Raw genomic sequence first — 13,537 nt, forward strand, 5'->3', positions numbered from 1 at the left:
AGAGAAGGGCTGAGGCAGGAGGCACACAAAACCCTGCTTCTAGGCTTGATCCCAGCTTTTCTTACACATCCAAAGCTCATGCTGAGTATTGTGGTCACTTTAGCAGGATTAGGCTGAGCGGATTGTTTGGGCAGATTTATATGGCCATTCATTGTAAGAAGCACTGATACAGTTCTCAGTGATGTACGGGTAATAAATATTCATTTGTTAAAATACAAGACACCTGTTGACAAGGTAAACTGTGATTGTTCCAAGCAAATTACTCAAGTGTTGTAGAATGTCATGTACAATAATTGGCTAAACAGTTCTTGTGTTATCTGTAGCCCTGTTCCAGCAAAGCAGCACTCAGGTGTGTGTTTGCCATCAAACACCTGCCTACCTCCCCTCCAGTCAGTCTGACTGCCCTGCTGTATGTGGAGCGTGGGTTTTGGAGAAATGGGGGGTAAATTCCTTGGACTCCACTGTATTATGCCTGTGGTGTGTGTCCCCAGTCCTCTGGGAAGGCAGTGGTGCCCAAACATGACACCAGGTTTGAGGATGACTTCATAGGGAGAGATACCTGTCACTTTTCACTTGGTGGGTTTAAGTAGCAATCTTGGATGCTCATTGGTGCCAGAAGGTTCTCATTTGTCACCAAAGTAGTGTCAGGAGGTGTGACAGTTAACTGTCAGCCCTGGGATCCGAGGGCCGGCATTTGCCTGTGGACTGTGTGTGTGCATGCACATCACCTGGGGCTGCTCAGGTGATAACGACTATCTCATTGTTATGGATATAATCAGTGGCAGAAACGTACACCTGAGCAGTGTGTGGAGGGTCTACTTTTTTTTTTTTTTTTGGAAAAGGGATGAAAAAAAAAAAAATCAAATTCCAGCCTGAAAAATGTAACATGCCATCTTTGTTTAATGCTTCTCAATACAGATATCACAAAACCACAGCAAACATAAATGTTTCCTTATGAAATGAAGTAACTAGTATTACATGTATGGACGTTCCAGTTCACTGAGTTTTCTGCTGGGCACAGGAATAATTCTGGTTCCTTAGCAGGATTTTGAGGTGAGGAGGCGAACTGGAGATGATGTAATGGACTGTCCTCTGCTAACAATACGAGGACCAATTAAAAAATACAAATAAGTGACATAACTTAAAAAGACAGGTGACAAATAGAACACCCATCATATAAAGATGAGGCACTAAAATCATTTTAGAAAAGAACTAGGGATTTGAAGTTGCCACCCATGGAAAACAATAGCAAAAACCCCACTGAATTAAATGCCTCAAGCCCTTGCACAGGACTGATTTGATGCTATTCATAGAATAACGTAGATGCCAAATAATGCTGTTATTTGTCAAGTAAATTATTTGTCAGATCCATCATCCTGCCATTTCTTTTCTGGCAGAACTCCCACTGAAGTCAATGGGGGTATTGTCTGAATAAAGTCTTTTAGGATTGGGCCTGAGGTTAAATAAAATGCAACTAAAGGCAACTTGTTCATCTTCCTTGGGTTCATAAACCCCCATGTTGGACAATAGTTTGGCAGCTGGGGTACTGTGCCTTATGATGCTAATTTGTTCTGTCATTGATGCTGATTATTCCCTCATCTCTTTAGTCTACCTGTTGCCACCTCGATTTGTTAATGTGTGTGTGTGTGTGTGTAACCTCAGCCGTGCTGGCTGTATAGCCCGTCTCAGGGGCTCTGGACTTCCTGGGGGGGTCAGCCCTTTTGGTGTGCTGTCTTGCTCTATGGTGTCCTGGGCTCTTGTGTGACCTTGGAAAACTGCAGGATGAGCCAGGGACTGCAGCTCTAAACTGGGTGAGCAGAGGGCTTTCAAGGTGACTTGTTCTCTACTTTTGAATTAAGAAGCCTGATTATATGGCTGGTCTGTTCTTCCACTTTGTTTTTATCTTTTCGTTTACAAGTTAAATGGTCTACATCAAATTGTTTGAGTTTTTTTTTTTTTTCCTCCAAAAAAAGTGGTAATTAATCTCTTGTTGTCTTGATAGGAACAAAGTTAATAGAAGTAAATTGCTTAAAGGATTTGCGTTTCTAGCTATTAAAATACAACTCAGGCAACTTCAGCATTTGAGTTCTGCCTCTCATTACTACCTATGGGAATGTATAATGGTTAAATTAGCTGCAGGTGGACTCCCCCGCTGCTCCAGAAGCACATTAGAAGCATCTTGAGGGTTGCAAGTAACCTTAAAGAAATCAGACATAATGGCCTCAAACAATAGTCATTCTTGTAGCTGGTAACGTGCTCCATATGCCTGAGAGATACTGTGCAAATGGGACTCTTTTGTGGGAGACTGCTTGGGTCTGGCTTCTCTGGAAATTGAGTGTTTTTGTCAAATGGAAAATATTCATAGGTGTTGAGCGTAGTTCTGTGCTCAGACGCGTGGTAAAGCAGTTGACACTGCTGGGGGGTAGTGGAAAGATCGCAGACCACCTTTCTGAAGGTGGTGTTATCCCCAGGAGGGGGCTATGCCCCCCAAACCATATAGGATGGAATTTCTGCTGGCTTTCGTACAAATGAACAATTTGTATCCGCAGTCGGGTGTATAATGATATGTTTCCTCGGGTGAAGTTTCTGTTCTCTGCAGGGACTGTTGGCTGGAGTTAACACTTGTCTCACGAAGACCCTTCCATATCGTCTGCTAGCAATTTCAGGATCGAAACAAACCGCGCACGAGTGTGCAACCTGCAGTGCTTAGGGGCTTTATACCTCCTGCTCTGTTTGCCCTCTGTACCTTGTTCTTAACAACCCAAGGCCGAGAGTGCGCATTTCCCTTGGTGCTGATCTCCCTTCTTCTGGCACTCCTGGGTGCCTTGCATTGACCTGGATGTGCTGCCTGGGTGCGCAGGGACCGCACCGCAGCGATGCTCAGCGCAAACTTCAGTGCGGGCGTCCCGCGGGGCCGGACGGCAGCGGCGCGCCGCTCCCGCTGCCCCCGAGCGCTCCCGCGGCCGCTGCCCGGCCCCCCGCACCCCCCGCCCTGCCGGGGCTCCCTCCCCGCTCCCGGCCCTGCCCCCGCCGCGATCGGGGGGCGGCGGCGCCCCTCGGGCCCCGCGGGGAGGGGCGGGGAGGAGCGGCGGCGGCCGCTCCCGCCGAGGAGGAGCGCGGGCGGCAGGCGGGGGCAGCGCTGCCGCCGCCGGGACCGGCTGAGGGCCCGCGCCCCTCAGCGTTCGGGCCGCCCGCGGCCGTGGCCGGGGTGCGAGATGGCCGCCGGCGGATGCCGCACGGTGCTGGGGCTGTGGCTGCTGGCGGCGGGGCTGTACGGCGCGGTGGCGGCGGGCAGGTCCCCCAGCTGCCACGAAGTGCGGACGGCGTTCCAGCTGCGGCAGATCGGGCCCCTCAAGCTGGTCCCCGACGTGCCCACGGCCGGTCAGTACCGACCCACCCGCGGGTGGCCGCTCCGCGACGGGAGGGTTGCGGGGGCTCGGGGCTGGGGCGCGGGATCCCGCGGTGCCCCCTCTGGTGCCGCTCTTCGCCCGGCTCCCTCCGACCGGCGCGGCTTGCCCGCGGGCTCGGGGAGCGAAGCGCACTGGGCACGCCGCTGGCTAAAATAACTCAACATTTCCCGGGAAAGGAGAGCGGGAATACTTCTGCGCTTTTACATTGTGCAGGTGTTGCTTATCGGTCGCCACCGCAAGCGCCGGGGTTTTCATCCCCGCGTTTCAGACCTGTGCGGTCCCTTTGCTGAGTACCTGAGGCAGAGCGCTCCTCACAGGGAGGGTCCCTTTCGCAGAAGGCTAGTCAGTAGCCGGATAGTTTGGCAGGCTTGTTTTGCTGACCAGATGTGGGATCCTCTGACGGGTGGTGAATTCACCGCTAAGTTCTGACTTGCGAAGAGTCATCGTGCAGCTTAATTCAGGGGAGCTGTCATAAGGGAAGGCAGAGGTGACACCTTGGAGGGATGCAGCCAACAGAACTTGGCTTTTGCTTAGTTAAGTAGTAAGTCTGCAGCACTTGTGAAAGTTGATGAGCAGAGTGTTGTTCCATTTTGCCTTTTCACAGTTCAGAGACAATGCCTGTCAGCACTGAAAGGGAAAAGTAACACAGAGATAATAAGAATAGCCTCTTTTTTATTGCATATTCTACAACCTTACTCTGGTAAGGGGATGAAATACTTCATAATTAAACTCTCATGAACGTATCATATATTTAGATAATGAAGTCACATTCCTCAGTTTTACATGTTTTCCAATCTAAACAATTCAGTGGATCTGTTTTAAGAAAATGTTTACAGGCATTGGAATAAAAGAAACTGTCAACTTCCTAACGCAATTTCTGGCTACCTCATGCCACTGCAATTGCCTGTAGGTGTGTGGTGGTACAAGTTTCAATTTGGGTTGTTGTTTTATTATTTTTTCTTTTTTTCTTTTTCTTTTTTTTTTTTTTTGAGAGCAGTTCAATTCAAAGCCTGCTGAGTTTGATGGAAAGACTTCTTTTCTTAGATGAGTTTTGGATATGTTCTCTGGCACAGGTTTCTGTCTTGGGGATTAAATTTGATAGGCCATTGGGCTGATCTCTTACGGCTGTAATCGATTGCAGAGTGCTGGTGATCTTCACTTTGCATGAGGTAGTTGAGATGACACAGGGGTGTAGAGTTATCTGTGGAGAAGGAAGTATTTGTCATTTTGTGGCAAGAAGAGATTTGCAGGAATGGCATTTTGAAGCTTGGTTATTACTGTTCTGTGCTGATAGAGGTATCAGATGGTGGTTGTTTTGGAGAGCTAAAAGAGAGGCAAAACAAGGCTTTCCATCCATTTTGATGAATGCTTAACCCTCTCTCCTGAGCTTTTCCTGGGAGAAGTTCCTCCAACTTTAAATCGATTCATTTACATTTTCTATAAAACTTTAGTGCTGTAGAGGAATCTTTCTCAAAAAGTTGTCTGCTTTCAGAAGGAAGGTGTAGATCCTGTGATGCAGCAGAAAATCATAGAATGGTTTGGGTTGGGAGGGACCTTAAAGCTCATTTAGTTCCAACCCTCCTGCTGTGGACAGGTTTCATTGTCTTCTTGTGTCCTATTGAACTTTACTGTTGAATAACAAGCTCTCAGAAAAGAAATGGTGAGAGAGAAGGTGAGGGAGGGTAATACGCTTTTAAATTTTAGCTCATAAAGGTTTCCTTTGAAGAGGGTTGGAGCAGCGCTGAGGACAAGTGGTGCATATTGATCTTCCCTGTTCATTGAGTATTACTCTTGCTCCACCAAAACTTGTGTGCTTTAATCCCTTGCCAGGCAGTACTGCCTCCTGTCTTGTGCCCTCTTTTAATTAAATATTGAAGTGTTTTCTGGCATTTTCATGGGCAGCTGTTATCGGTGAATGTATCTTAATACATATACACATTTCTCCTGACACTGAGGCTTATTTTATTATGTATTTTAATGCCACACGAATGTTGAAGCATGTCCCCTGAAGATGTCAGATGTCAGCTAAAGTGGAGTAGTGGTGGGCAGCTGAGGGTGACACTGGGGAACAGCGTGCTCAGCTGAATGGAGCCCTGAGCGAAGTGCCAGGAGCTTCCTGCCCATGGGGGCCAGACCTGCCCCACCCTGGAGTGCTCCTCAGTCACCTGCATGTTGGTTTTGGCTTATTTTCTCTAAAAAGTGAAACTTTTGCAGTCCTGTTGTCTGTTTACTAGATATTTTCAATCATAAGTGTTGAAAGCCCTTGGCTAATCACCAGCCAGTATTCATAGGCTAATAAAACAAATCTGGCAGAGGTTAAAGTCTTAATGATTATTAGGTCCTTAGACCCTTCAGGAAAACCAGCAGTTCAGTCAAGGAGAGAGGCCCAACCCAGCGCCTGGAGAGGGACCAGCAGACAGACTGTCAGGTGTATATTTTCTGTCTCCTCTTATGGGTGCTGTCCATTTCACCTGAAATAAAATGAAATACTTGGGAGAGTTAGTAGCCTACACCCTCCTGTGGCTTTAGCTGTGGTTGCAGTGCTGAAGCTGTAAGGCGGTGGATCTGGGGTACAGCAGTGGATCCTGGATCCAAGCCTCGTAGGGACTGGTGGACTGGGAGCTGCTTCCCCGTGTGCACCTGTCTGCAGACAGGTTCCTGGGGTTGCTGAGTGGGTGTGAAAGCGGTGTTAGCATGGCCTGAAGTGAGGTGAAGAGTTGCTTTGGGCAGGACCTGCCAGCCTCCTGGATAAAATGTGGTGGCAAGGGAAGGAGGAAGACTCCTAAGGGGGAAAAAAAAAAAAGGCTTTTGTTTTAAGGAGTGCTGTGAATCTGGCAGTAGCCTGCCTGAAAATTGTCACCTGAATGAGCTCTTGGAGATGACCAGGATTTGCTTTCAAATTTCTCTTCCACAGCTTCCCCCAAAAGACATGAGGTATTTTTCTTCTCTGAAGTCTAGTCCACTGATGATTGCAGGGCTAAGGACATGTTTGGTTTTGGGATGAGTAAGATACCGAAAGAGGAGGCATTTTTAAACAGCAGATCTCCTTGGTCTTTCTGTAAGACCCCCTTCTCCTCTAGTGGAATCTGTGCTTCTATCTGATACCCTACTTTTTTTGGAACAAAAGGAATGTTTCAAGGGTAATCTGCTGCAAATAGCAAAGATTGGTCAGGTAAAGGTACTGCTGCCTTGGCTGTGATCCACATGAAGGGTTTTTTGTGCCTTCCACAGACTGAAAAATAAGGTAATATGTTCCTGATCTTGTACTTTGATTATCACAGGCTGAGCTGGGATGTTTTTGTAGGAGCTCCTTGGTTAACATTTTGATGAGGGAGGAATTCTAAGCTGTCTCCAAGGGTGAAGGGCTGTGTTAATCCTGCCAAGGGACTAAGCCTTTGGTTCCAGGGAGTCTAGATAGCTCCAACCTGACGTGTGCTGCCACGTCTGGAATGGCTCCCAGACAGGGGCTGCGTTGGCGATACCCTGCGAGCCCTGGGTTGTGTTACAGCGTCCACCGCGCCCTGGCACGGGCTCTGGGAGGAGTTCCGGATACTCATAGGTTTTTCTGGGGCATGGAACATGGTGGTGCCTGCCTGTCACTGCTTTCCAAGTTCTCGGTAGGAAAACTGAATGAACCCAACTGTAATCTGAGACTTGACTGCATTCAGGCAGTGAATCGTAGCAGAACCAGAATAAAAGTCCTCTTGTGATTCCTTTGGTAATCGTGTGACCACGAGAACATCCTACTCATTTACATATGCTCAGTTTTCCCTCTGGCTTATTGACTACTGTCTGAGCATGCAAAAAACCCCAGTCTGTAAACATATGGTAAGTAGAGAGAGAAGAATTAGGCTGATTTCTGGGAAGCATAGAAAATGTCATTTGTGAAAGAATTTTAAGAACTCTTTACCTTGTAAGTAATCATCTTGTAGAAAACTACCAAAGGTATGATTAGCTTTATCTTGCTGTACTACTGCTTTACAAGGAGCATGGAAGATGCCCAGACTGTGTTCAGGAATTTGCTTCTGAAGGGCAGGTTTTGTTTTACTAAAAGCTGCTTTATTCCCCTATGTCATCCTGTAATCAGCAGGAGTGTTCATTGCTGTGTATATATTGAATATCCCATAGTAGAGCTGGACGTGCATTAACAATTACACATTAAAACTGTTTTACTTTCTGATTAATGACAGGTAAGTCCTAGATTGCCACCAGAAGCCCCTTGCTGCATGTGTGCATGCATTAGACCGGATCTCCTCCCATCTCAGCCTGTGGCACAGCTCCCATGTGTGTTGAGAAAGGAGCATGAACTAGGTACTTATTTTGTATATGTCCAAGAATCTCTATTAAATTGTCCATTTTATTATGAAGTGGGTCGTGCCATACTTTATTTTCCTGTTTCTCTTTTATTATCACTCAGCTTTTTAATTCTGTGTTCCTAATGAGAACACCTTGGTTCCCCTGGTAAAGGTGTAGTGCAGAAAGGCATTTTGCTCACAGCAGCATTCTGTCGATGTCTGCTGTGTGCCAGATGAGACATGGACTTGCTGCACTGGCTCTGGGAACTTTGTCCCATCAGAATGAGAGACTCAAATCCTCTGGTGTGAGCTGCAGTTTGTACTTGGGTATTCTGTCCACACCTGTGTGTGTGGTAGTGTGGGGCTGCCTTCAGTAGGGTGGATGAAGGGTACATCTGGGAGGAAAGATTGCTGGATGAGCATAGTTCTGCTTATGCTTAAGAACTGTATAGGGGTGGTTAAGATTTTTAAAAAGGTGCAAAAAATAGTCCTGTTTCCATGAGGTTCCTGTTTCTTTTTGACAAACCTGATTGTTAACACAAGTTTGAAATGTCCTTGGCATTACCTTGCAGCTTGTTACAGCGGAAGGTGTTTTTCCTGTTACACTTTGTATTTGCTTATTTATGAACACACAGGCTTCTTGGTTATTTATATCACAAAGGGGGTGATATACCTGTTGGAGGGGGGTGGATTGATCCAATGTGAGATGGATTCTGTTCCCATCTTTGTCCCTCTCCGAGTAGCCCAGAGCAGTTGTGCCTCAGTTTCCCTGTCTACGGCTTATATCACAGTATATTACTGCGAGCAGCTTTTATTACTGAACAGCTGCCAGGAAAGGGTGGTAGATCGCAGCCAGAAAAAATATCACTGAGCTATACCTTCACTTCTTCAGGCTGACTTTCACTTAATTTTTTCTTTAAATGAAGGAAAAGGCTAGAAGTTATGTTGGTTTCTGAACTGGAAGCTGAACCTGAAAGCTGTCCTACCTTCAGTTCTCTGATACAGCCTCTGAGCAGTCTGGGGCTGTGGTCTGTACTTGCTGAAATAGCTGTTCTGAGTAGAAGGAAAGCTATGCTTTTGCAGCCTGCAGCTCCTCTGGAGTAAAGGATCCTTCCTTCATTAGTCTTTGGATTTTATAGCACTCTTCAGGCTCAGACTGTCAACAGAAGTGTTAACCTAAAGCTGGTGATGACTGTGGATAAAGGCAAGATCTCGCCAGCAGTAACATCTTTTTTTCCCCTTCTTTTCCCATGTCTTAAATTTCTGTTTGACGCAGGACCAGCTGCCCACTCTGTAATGGCCTCTTGGGAGTAATCTATAGGCAGAAAAAATGTGTTTAAACTTACTTAATGCCTCATAAAGATGGAATTGCTGTTCCACTGCCAGACGGAAACCTGTAGTTTTCGTGTCCATAAGCCCCAAAAAACATTGTCCTTGGTGACTTGCATGAGCATTTGGTCCAGGTGAGAAGAAAAATGACTTAGTTACTCAGATCAGCCTTTCCTGTAAATGTCTTGGGAAGGTATCCAAGAGTCAGCAAAGAACCTACTCTCCCCCAGCGCACAATCTTCTTGTCAGACTGAGTCAAGTATTGCTATAATTCACATGGTCTATTTAGTCTCTGAAAAATCTCTGCTGAAAAGAGTATGTAGCAATTTTTTTTTTTTTAATGGTCAGCTCAAGATCTGGTGATTCTGGTGTTGAACTGGATTTTGGAATGGAAAACAAGCTTAGTAAGAAATGACTCATCCTTAAAATACTGGTGGCTCCCAAGAGCTGCCTCTGTAATACTTTTATGTGCCACTGAAGTTTTGCTACCAGATTGTTATCAGAAAATAATATAAAAATAGTGTTCCCACCCCACCATGCCAGTGTGGCAGGTCTGAGCAGACAGTTCTTAACCAAAGAGCAGTACTGATGAAAAGGCACTAATGTGGTAAGTGGAAACAAAGTTAGCACGATAATCACTATATAAATCAATAAAATAAATATATCAAAATAAGTAAGAGCTTTTATAAGGATAAATCATGGAAAAATGGCATAGCCTGAGGATCTGTAAAAAGCAAGGATATGTGTAAAATGCCCTCTGGGTGGTGAAAGGGTTTTGCTTTTAAACCACGTAAAACTAGAGCTAGAGTTCCAAATATTACAAAGTCTTTGTAATTGAATCTTTGTCCCATGAAAGTATAAAATGTCATAAAGAGGCATATATTTCATAATAGTTCAAATGCATACTCATCACATACCAGTTTAGAGCACAGCTTTTGCTTCTAGGGGAAAATACAAATTTTGGTGGACCAGAGTCAATTCCCAGACAGCAGCCAGGCCTGTGACAAAATTTATACTGAGTGTATTAATCTGTTGATTAGGTATCAGTATTTAAGATGATAGCTTCATCCTCATATCCATGGAGATATATTTAAAGGTATTTGCTTTGTTCACATACAAGTAACTTCTGAGCAGCACCAGTGGATGAAATAAGGCATCTACCTAATATTTACTGGTTTATCCTAAGGATAGAATAAGATAGGGAGGAAAGCCTGTTAAATCTTCTACCCAAGCAGTTAAGATTTAGTGTTTTGAGGCAGTATATTATTTGATGGAAAAACAGAAAATATTTCTGCACAGTGTCTTGTGTTTAGATCCACAGAAATAACCAGAGCCTCAAGCTAAGAGCTGGGTGTGCAGGATTACATAGCACAGACCGAGGGGGACAAGGTTTTTTTCCTGTTTTGTGTCCTTCCTGACCCAGGGTGATCTGTAGATCCAGGTGTGCTGGAGACTGAGCCTGGTCTGGACAGGGAACTGCCTGAGTTGTGCCGTGGAGTAGCCATAGCAGGACTGTGCTAACCTGCTCTGGTACTTTTTTATGGCTGCATTTTGTTCCTTACAACAGCTCAGTATTTTTTATAGCAATGCTGATGGTGATGCAGTGAGCCCTTTGTGTCTGAACTGCTGTAGCTGGTCCACTGGACTATCCTGTAGAAGAACCTAAGGACCATGTTTGCCACCCTATTTTAGGATGTGAAATGAAACTCAGGTGGCTTTGCTAATTCCATACTGAGTCCAGTAGTCTTGTGGTGTTTGATGGCAGGTGAAGCTATACAGCTTAGTGCGGTGGCACCCAGAGGATCCCCTCTGGCTCAACAGTGGTCTCCTGTACAAGGTTCTGCCCAAAGGCTTACCCTGGCAGTCTGACAGATGAGTTTTACAGAGTGCTTGCTTGTCCTGGACCCTCCTGGGGCTCTGTGCCATTCTACAGCACCAAGGAGCTCAGCAGTGTTACACAAATGATTTATGATGGAGCAGTTGCAGCTTTGCTTCTTATGGATGCACACTATGCGTACACTTCCAGGAGAATAAATCTGTTTCAGTCTTTTCAGTACATGAGTCTTAAAGGATGTTTATTAATTACCTTCTTGGTGTATTCATACATGCATGATTAATGTGTAAAGTTTTAACTTGTGAAATTTCATGACACAAGCTGGAAGAATACAGAAAGAAATTAAGACAATGGAGGAATTTTGAGTATCACAGATGATACCATTACATTTATTTTGTGGACTCAAAAGTCTCAGGGGAGTTTCACTGATACGTATCCTCAGATTCTGTCTTGCATTTTGATAGCTAAAATATAGAAATAAAGAGCAAGTGTAGCCAGGCAATTGCATGGGAACCTCAGACCTGTAGAGGACAAAATTATTCCCCTGGAAGTAGTCTTTCCACTCTTTTCTTTTGAAATACGGTTTTCAACCTTTTTTTATATAATTCTGTGCTGTATTCTGCCTTTCTCTGCTCTTACTGAGTTTATATTAATACTGACGGCCAGCATATATATGCACTTAAATTATATATATATATATATGGTTTTTTTTTGGTCTTCTGATGACTCTGCTTCCTTCCTGGGGTCATGGTCTTTCTCTCTGTAGAGTTCTTCCATTGCATGGTGGATGTGAAAGCTGTTCTGGAGGCCATCCTTCTGCAAGGAGCTCCTTCTGACAAAGAGCCCCTGCGCAGACCACCGTCACCTCCTTTAAAAACAAATGAGAGACAAATTTCAGAGAGCTGCACTTGCAAACCTGACAATATCAGCTAGGTCACGGTAGCTTTGTTTGGCAGCTAGTTAAATTGGATAGTTGGGCACATCCCTAGATGTTAATGGTTAAATGTATTCATTGTTCCAACAAGGCCCCTATTCATAAGGGGGCTATTCTGTGCTCGTTATGCATGCATAATTCCCATTAATGCTCCTGGGGGTTAAGGGTGTATAGTGGGGGGGAAAACGAAGCTGATGTTTACACACCCGTGTTTGCACTCAGAGAAGAGGTTTCGTAACACAGGAGAAACTGATTGTGTTTCCACAGATCCCTTAACTTTAAGGAAAACTGTAAATCTTTGGTTTAGAGAGGGAATGAGAGTGGAGGAGAAAGTGACACTTGCATAAGCACCTACTTCCTTGCACACCATACTTTGTCAATGACTAGAAATACTACACCAGTGCTATTATTGTAGAAGCTTTTGAAAGTGACTAAGTGCTTGGAACTTCAGGGTTCTTATTTGGGTATCAAAACAGCGACTCTGAATTTTTAACTTCTGGCAAAAACTTTTGCAAACTTTGACTCACATTAATCAGGGTGATGAGATCTTGCAATTTATTATACGATATGGGTGTTTCCATAGAAAACCTTCAGATTTAAGATTCCTCACTCTTAGGTGCACATCAAAGTCGTGTAAAAGCCATAAAGAAGCTAAGCACTGCATAAGAAAGCCTTTCAAGTTCCAGCAAGTGCTTGAACTACTGAAGGTTTTGAAGTGCTCTAATCTCTGACATGGGTGACGTGCTAGGCTAGCACTTTTTTGTTTTGTCACAAATCATCCATGCACATAGTGCAAAGGGACCCTGACAAAGTCATTTTACTTTTGAAAAGGTCTGCTTTTTTTCCTACCATTATGTCTCCTATTCACATCTACATGTTTGCTTCCACTTTGTTCAGGTCTAAGTAGCAGGGCATTTGCATAGTCTTCCCTTTGTTCTCAGTAAATATGGAGTAAAATGAGCAAGATCCGTGCTGTGAAATTAAAGCTCTACTCTTGAGAGATCTTAAGGGCCAAATCCTCACAAAAGGTGCAGCAACGTAGTGCCAAAGGAGCTGGTGTCCAGGAACAGCTTGCTCTGGGTGTTTATGCTAGGAAATGTGAATAAAGGGAGACTAATCTGTTGAAAACTGGATGTAATTAGAAAAATACACTGCTGAGAGCTGCTGAAAGATTAGAATAACAGAAAATAGTACTGAAATAGACCTGAAGTGATCATCTGGTCCATTCCCTCTACTTGTGGCCAGAATAAACTGTTCAAATCAGTGAGAGAAGATCACAGCCTTTTTAGTCTGTTTGTTCCAGTGCTTAATTACCTTACTGTATAGGTTTTTCCTAATGCAAAACCTAACTCTTCCTTGCTAAAATACAGGCCTTTTGCTTCTTACCCTATCCTGAGGACCTTCCTCTTTGCACTAACACTTAATGTGACAACTGCTCTGGTTTGTTCTGCTCTGAAACAATGCTCTGTGCTTTTGCACTGGTCACAGAGCAATAAGCTTGTTGGTGTAAATGAATCTAGCTTAAATGCACCTGGAATGAAGTGAATTCCAGATGTGGTGACTCATTAAGGATTATAACTTGACTTGGTGTTGGAGCCCTAAGAATAGGTTTCGTCCTCCTTTATAAGTTTGAGTATTGTGAAGAAGGAGCAGACGTAGAGTGTGGGGATATGAAATTCCAGGATCAGGAAGGCAAAACAACAAATTCATAGATTTGCTATGTAGTGGTGGACAG

At 44.7% G+C, this 13,537-nt stretch overlaps 1 protein-coding gene across 4 annotated transcripts in view; it reads left to right on the forward strand.

The window, feature by feature from the left end:
* The first annotated feature begins 3,147 nt into the window (after nt 1–3,147).
* LOC104693055 (glypican-5-like) overlaps nt 3,148–13,537 on the forward strand; it is a 338,825-nt gene continuing 328,435 nt past the window's right edge. For 2 of the 4 annotated variants that reach the window (XM_039556825.1, XM_039556828.1), the window contains exon 1: nt 3,151–3,381. In XM_039556825.1, coding sequence (XP_039412759.1) covers nt 3,216–3,381 — 166 coding nt within the window. In that variant the 5' untranslated portion in view covers nt 3,151–3,215. Of the gene's footprint in view, nt 3,382–13,537 lie in introns of all 4 variants that reach the window. The other 2 variants (XM_039556826.1, XM_039556827.1) reach the window with 2 other exon arrangements.

This window comes from Corvus cornix, chromosome 9 (genome assembly GCF_000738735.6).
Source record: "Corvus cornix cornix isolate S_Up_H32 chromosome 9, ASM73873v5, whole genome shotgun sequence".
Taxonomy (NCBI): Eukaryota; Metazoa; Chordata; class Aves; order Passeriformes; family Corvidae; genus Corvus; species Corvus cornix.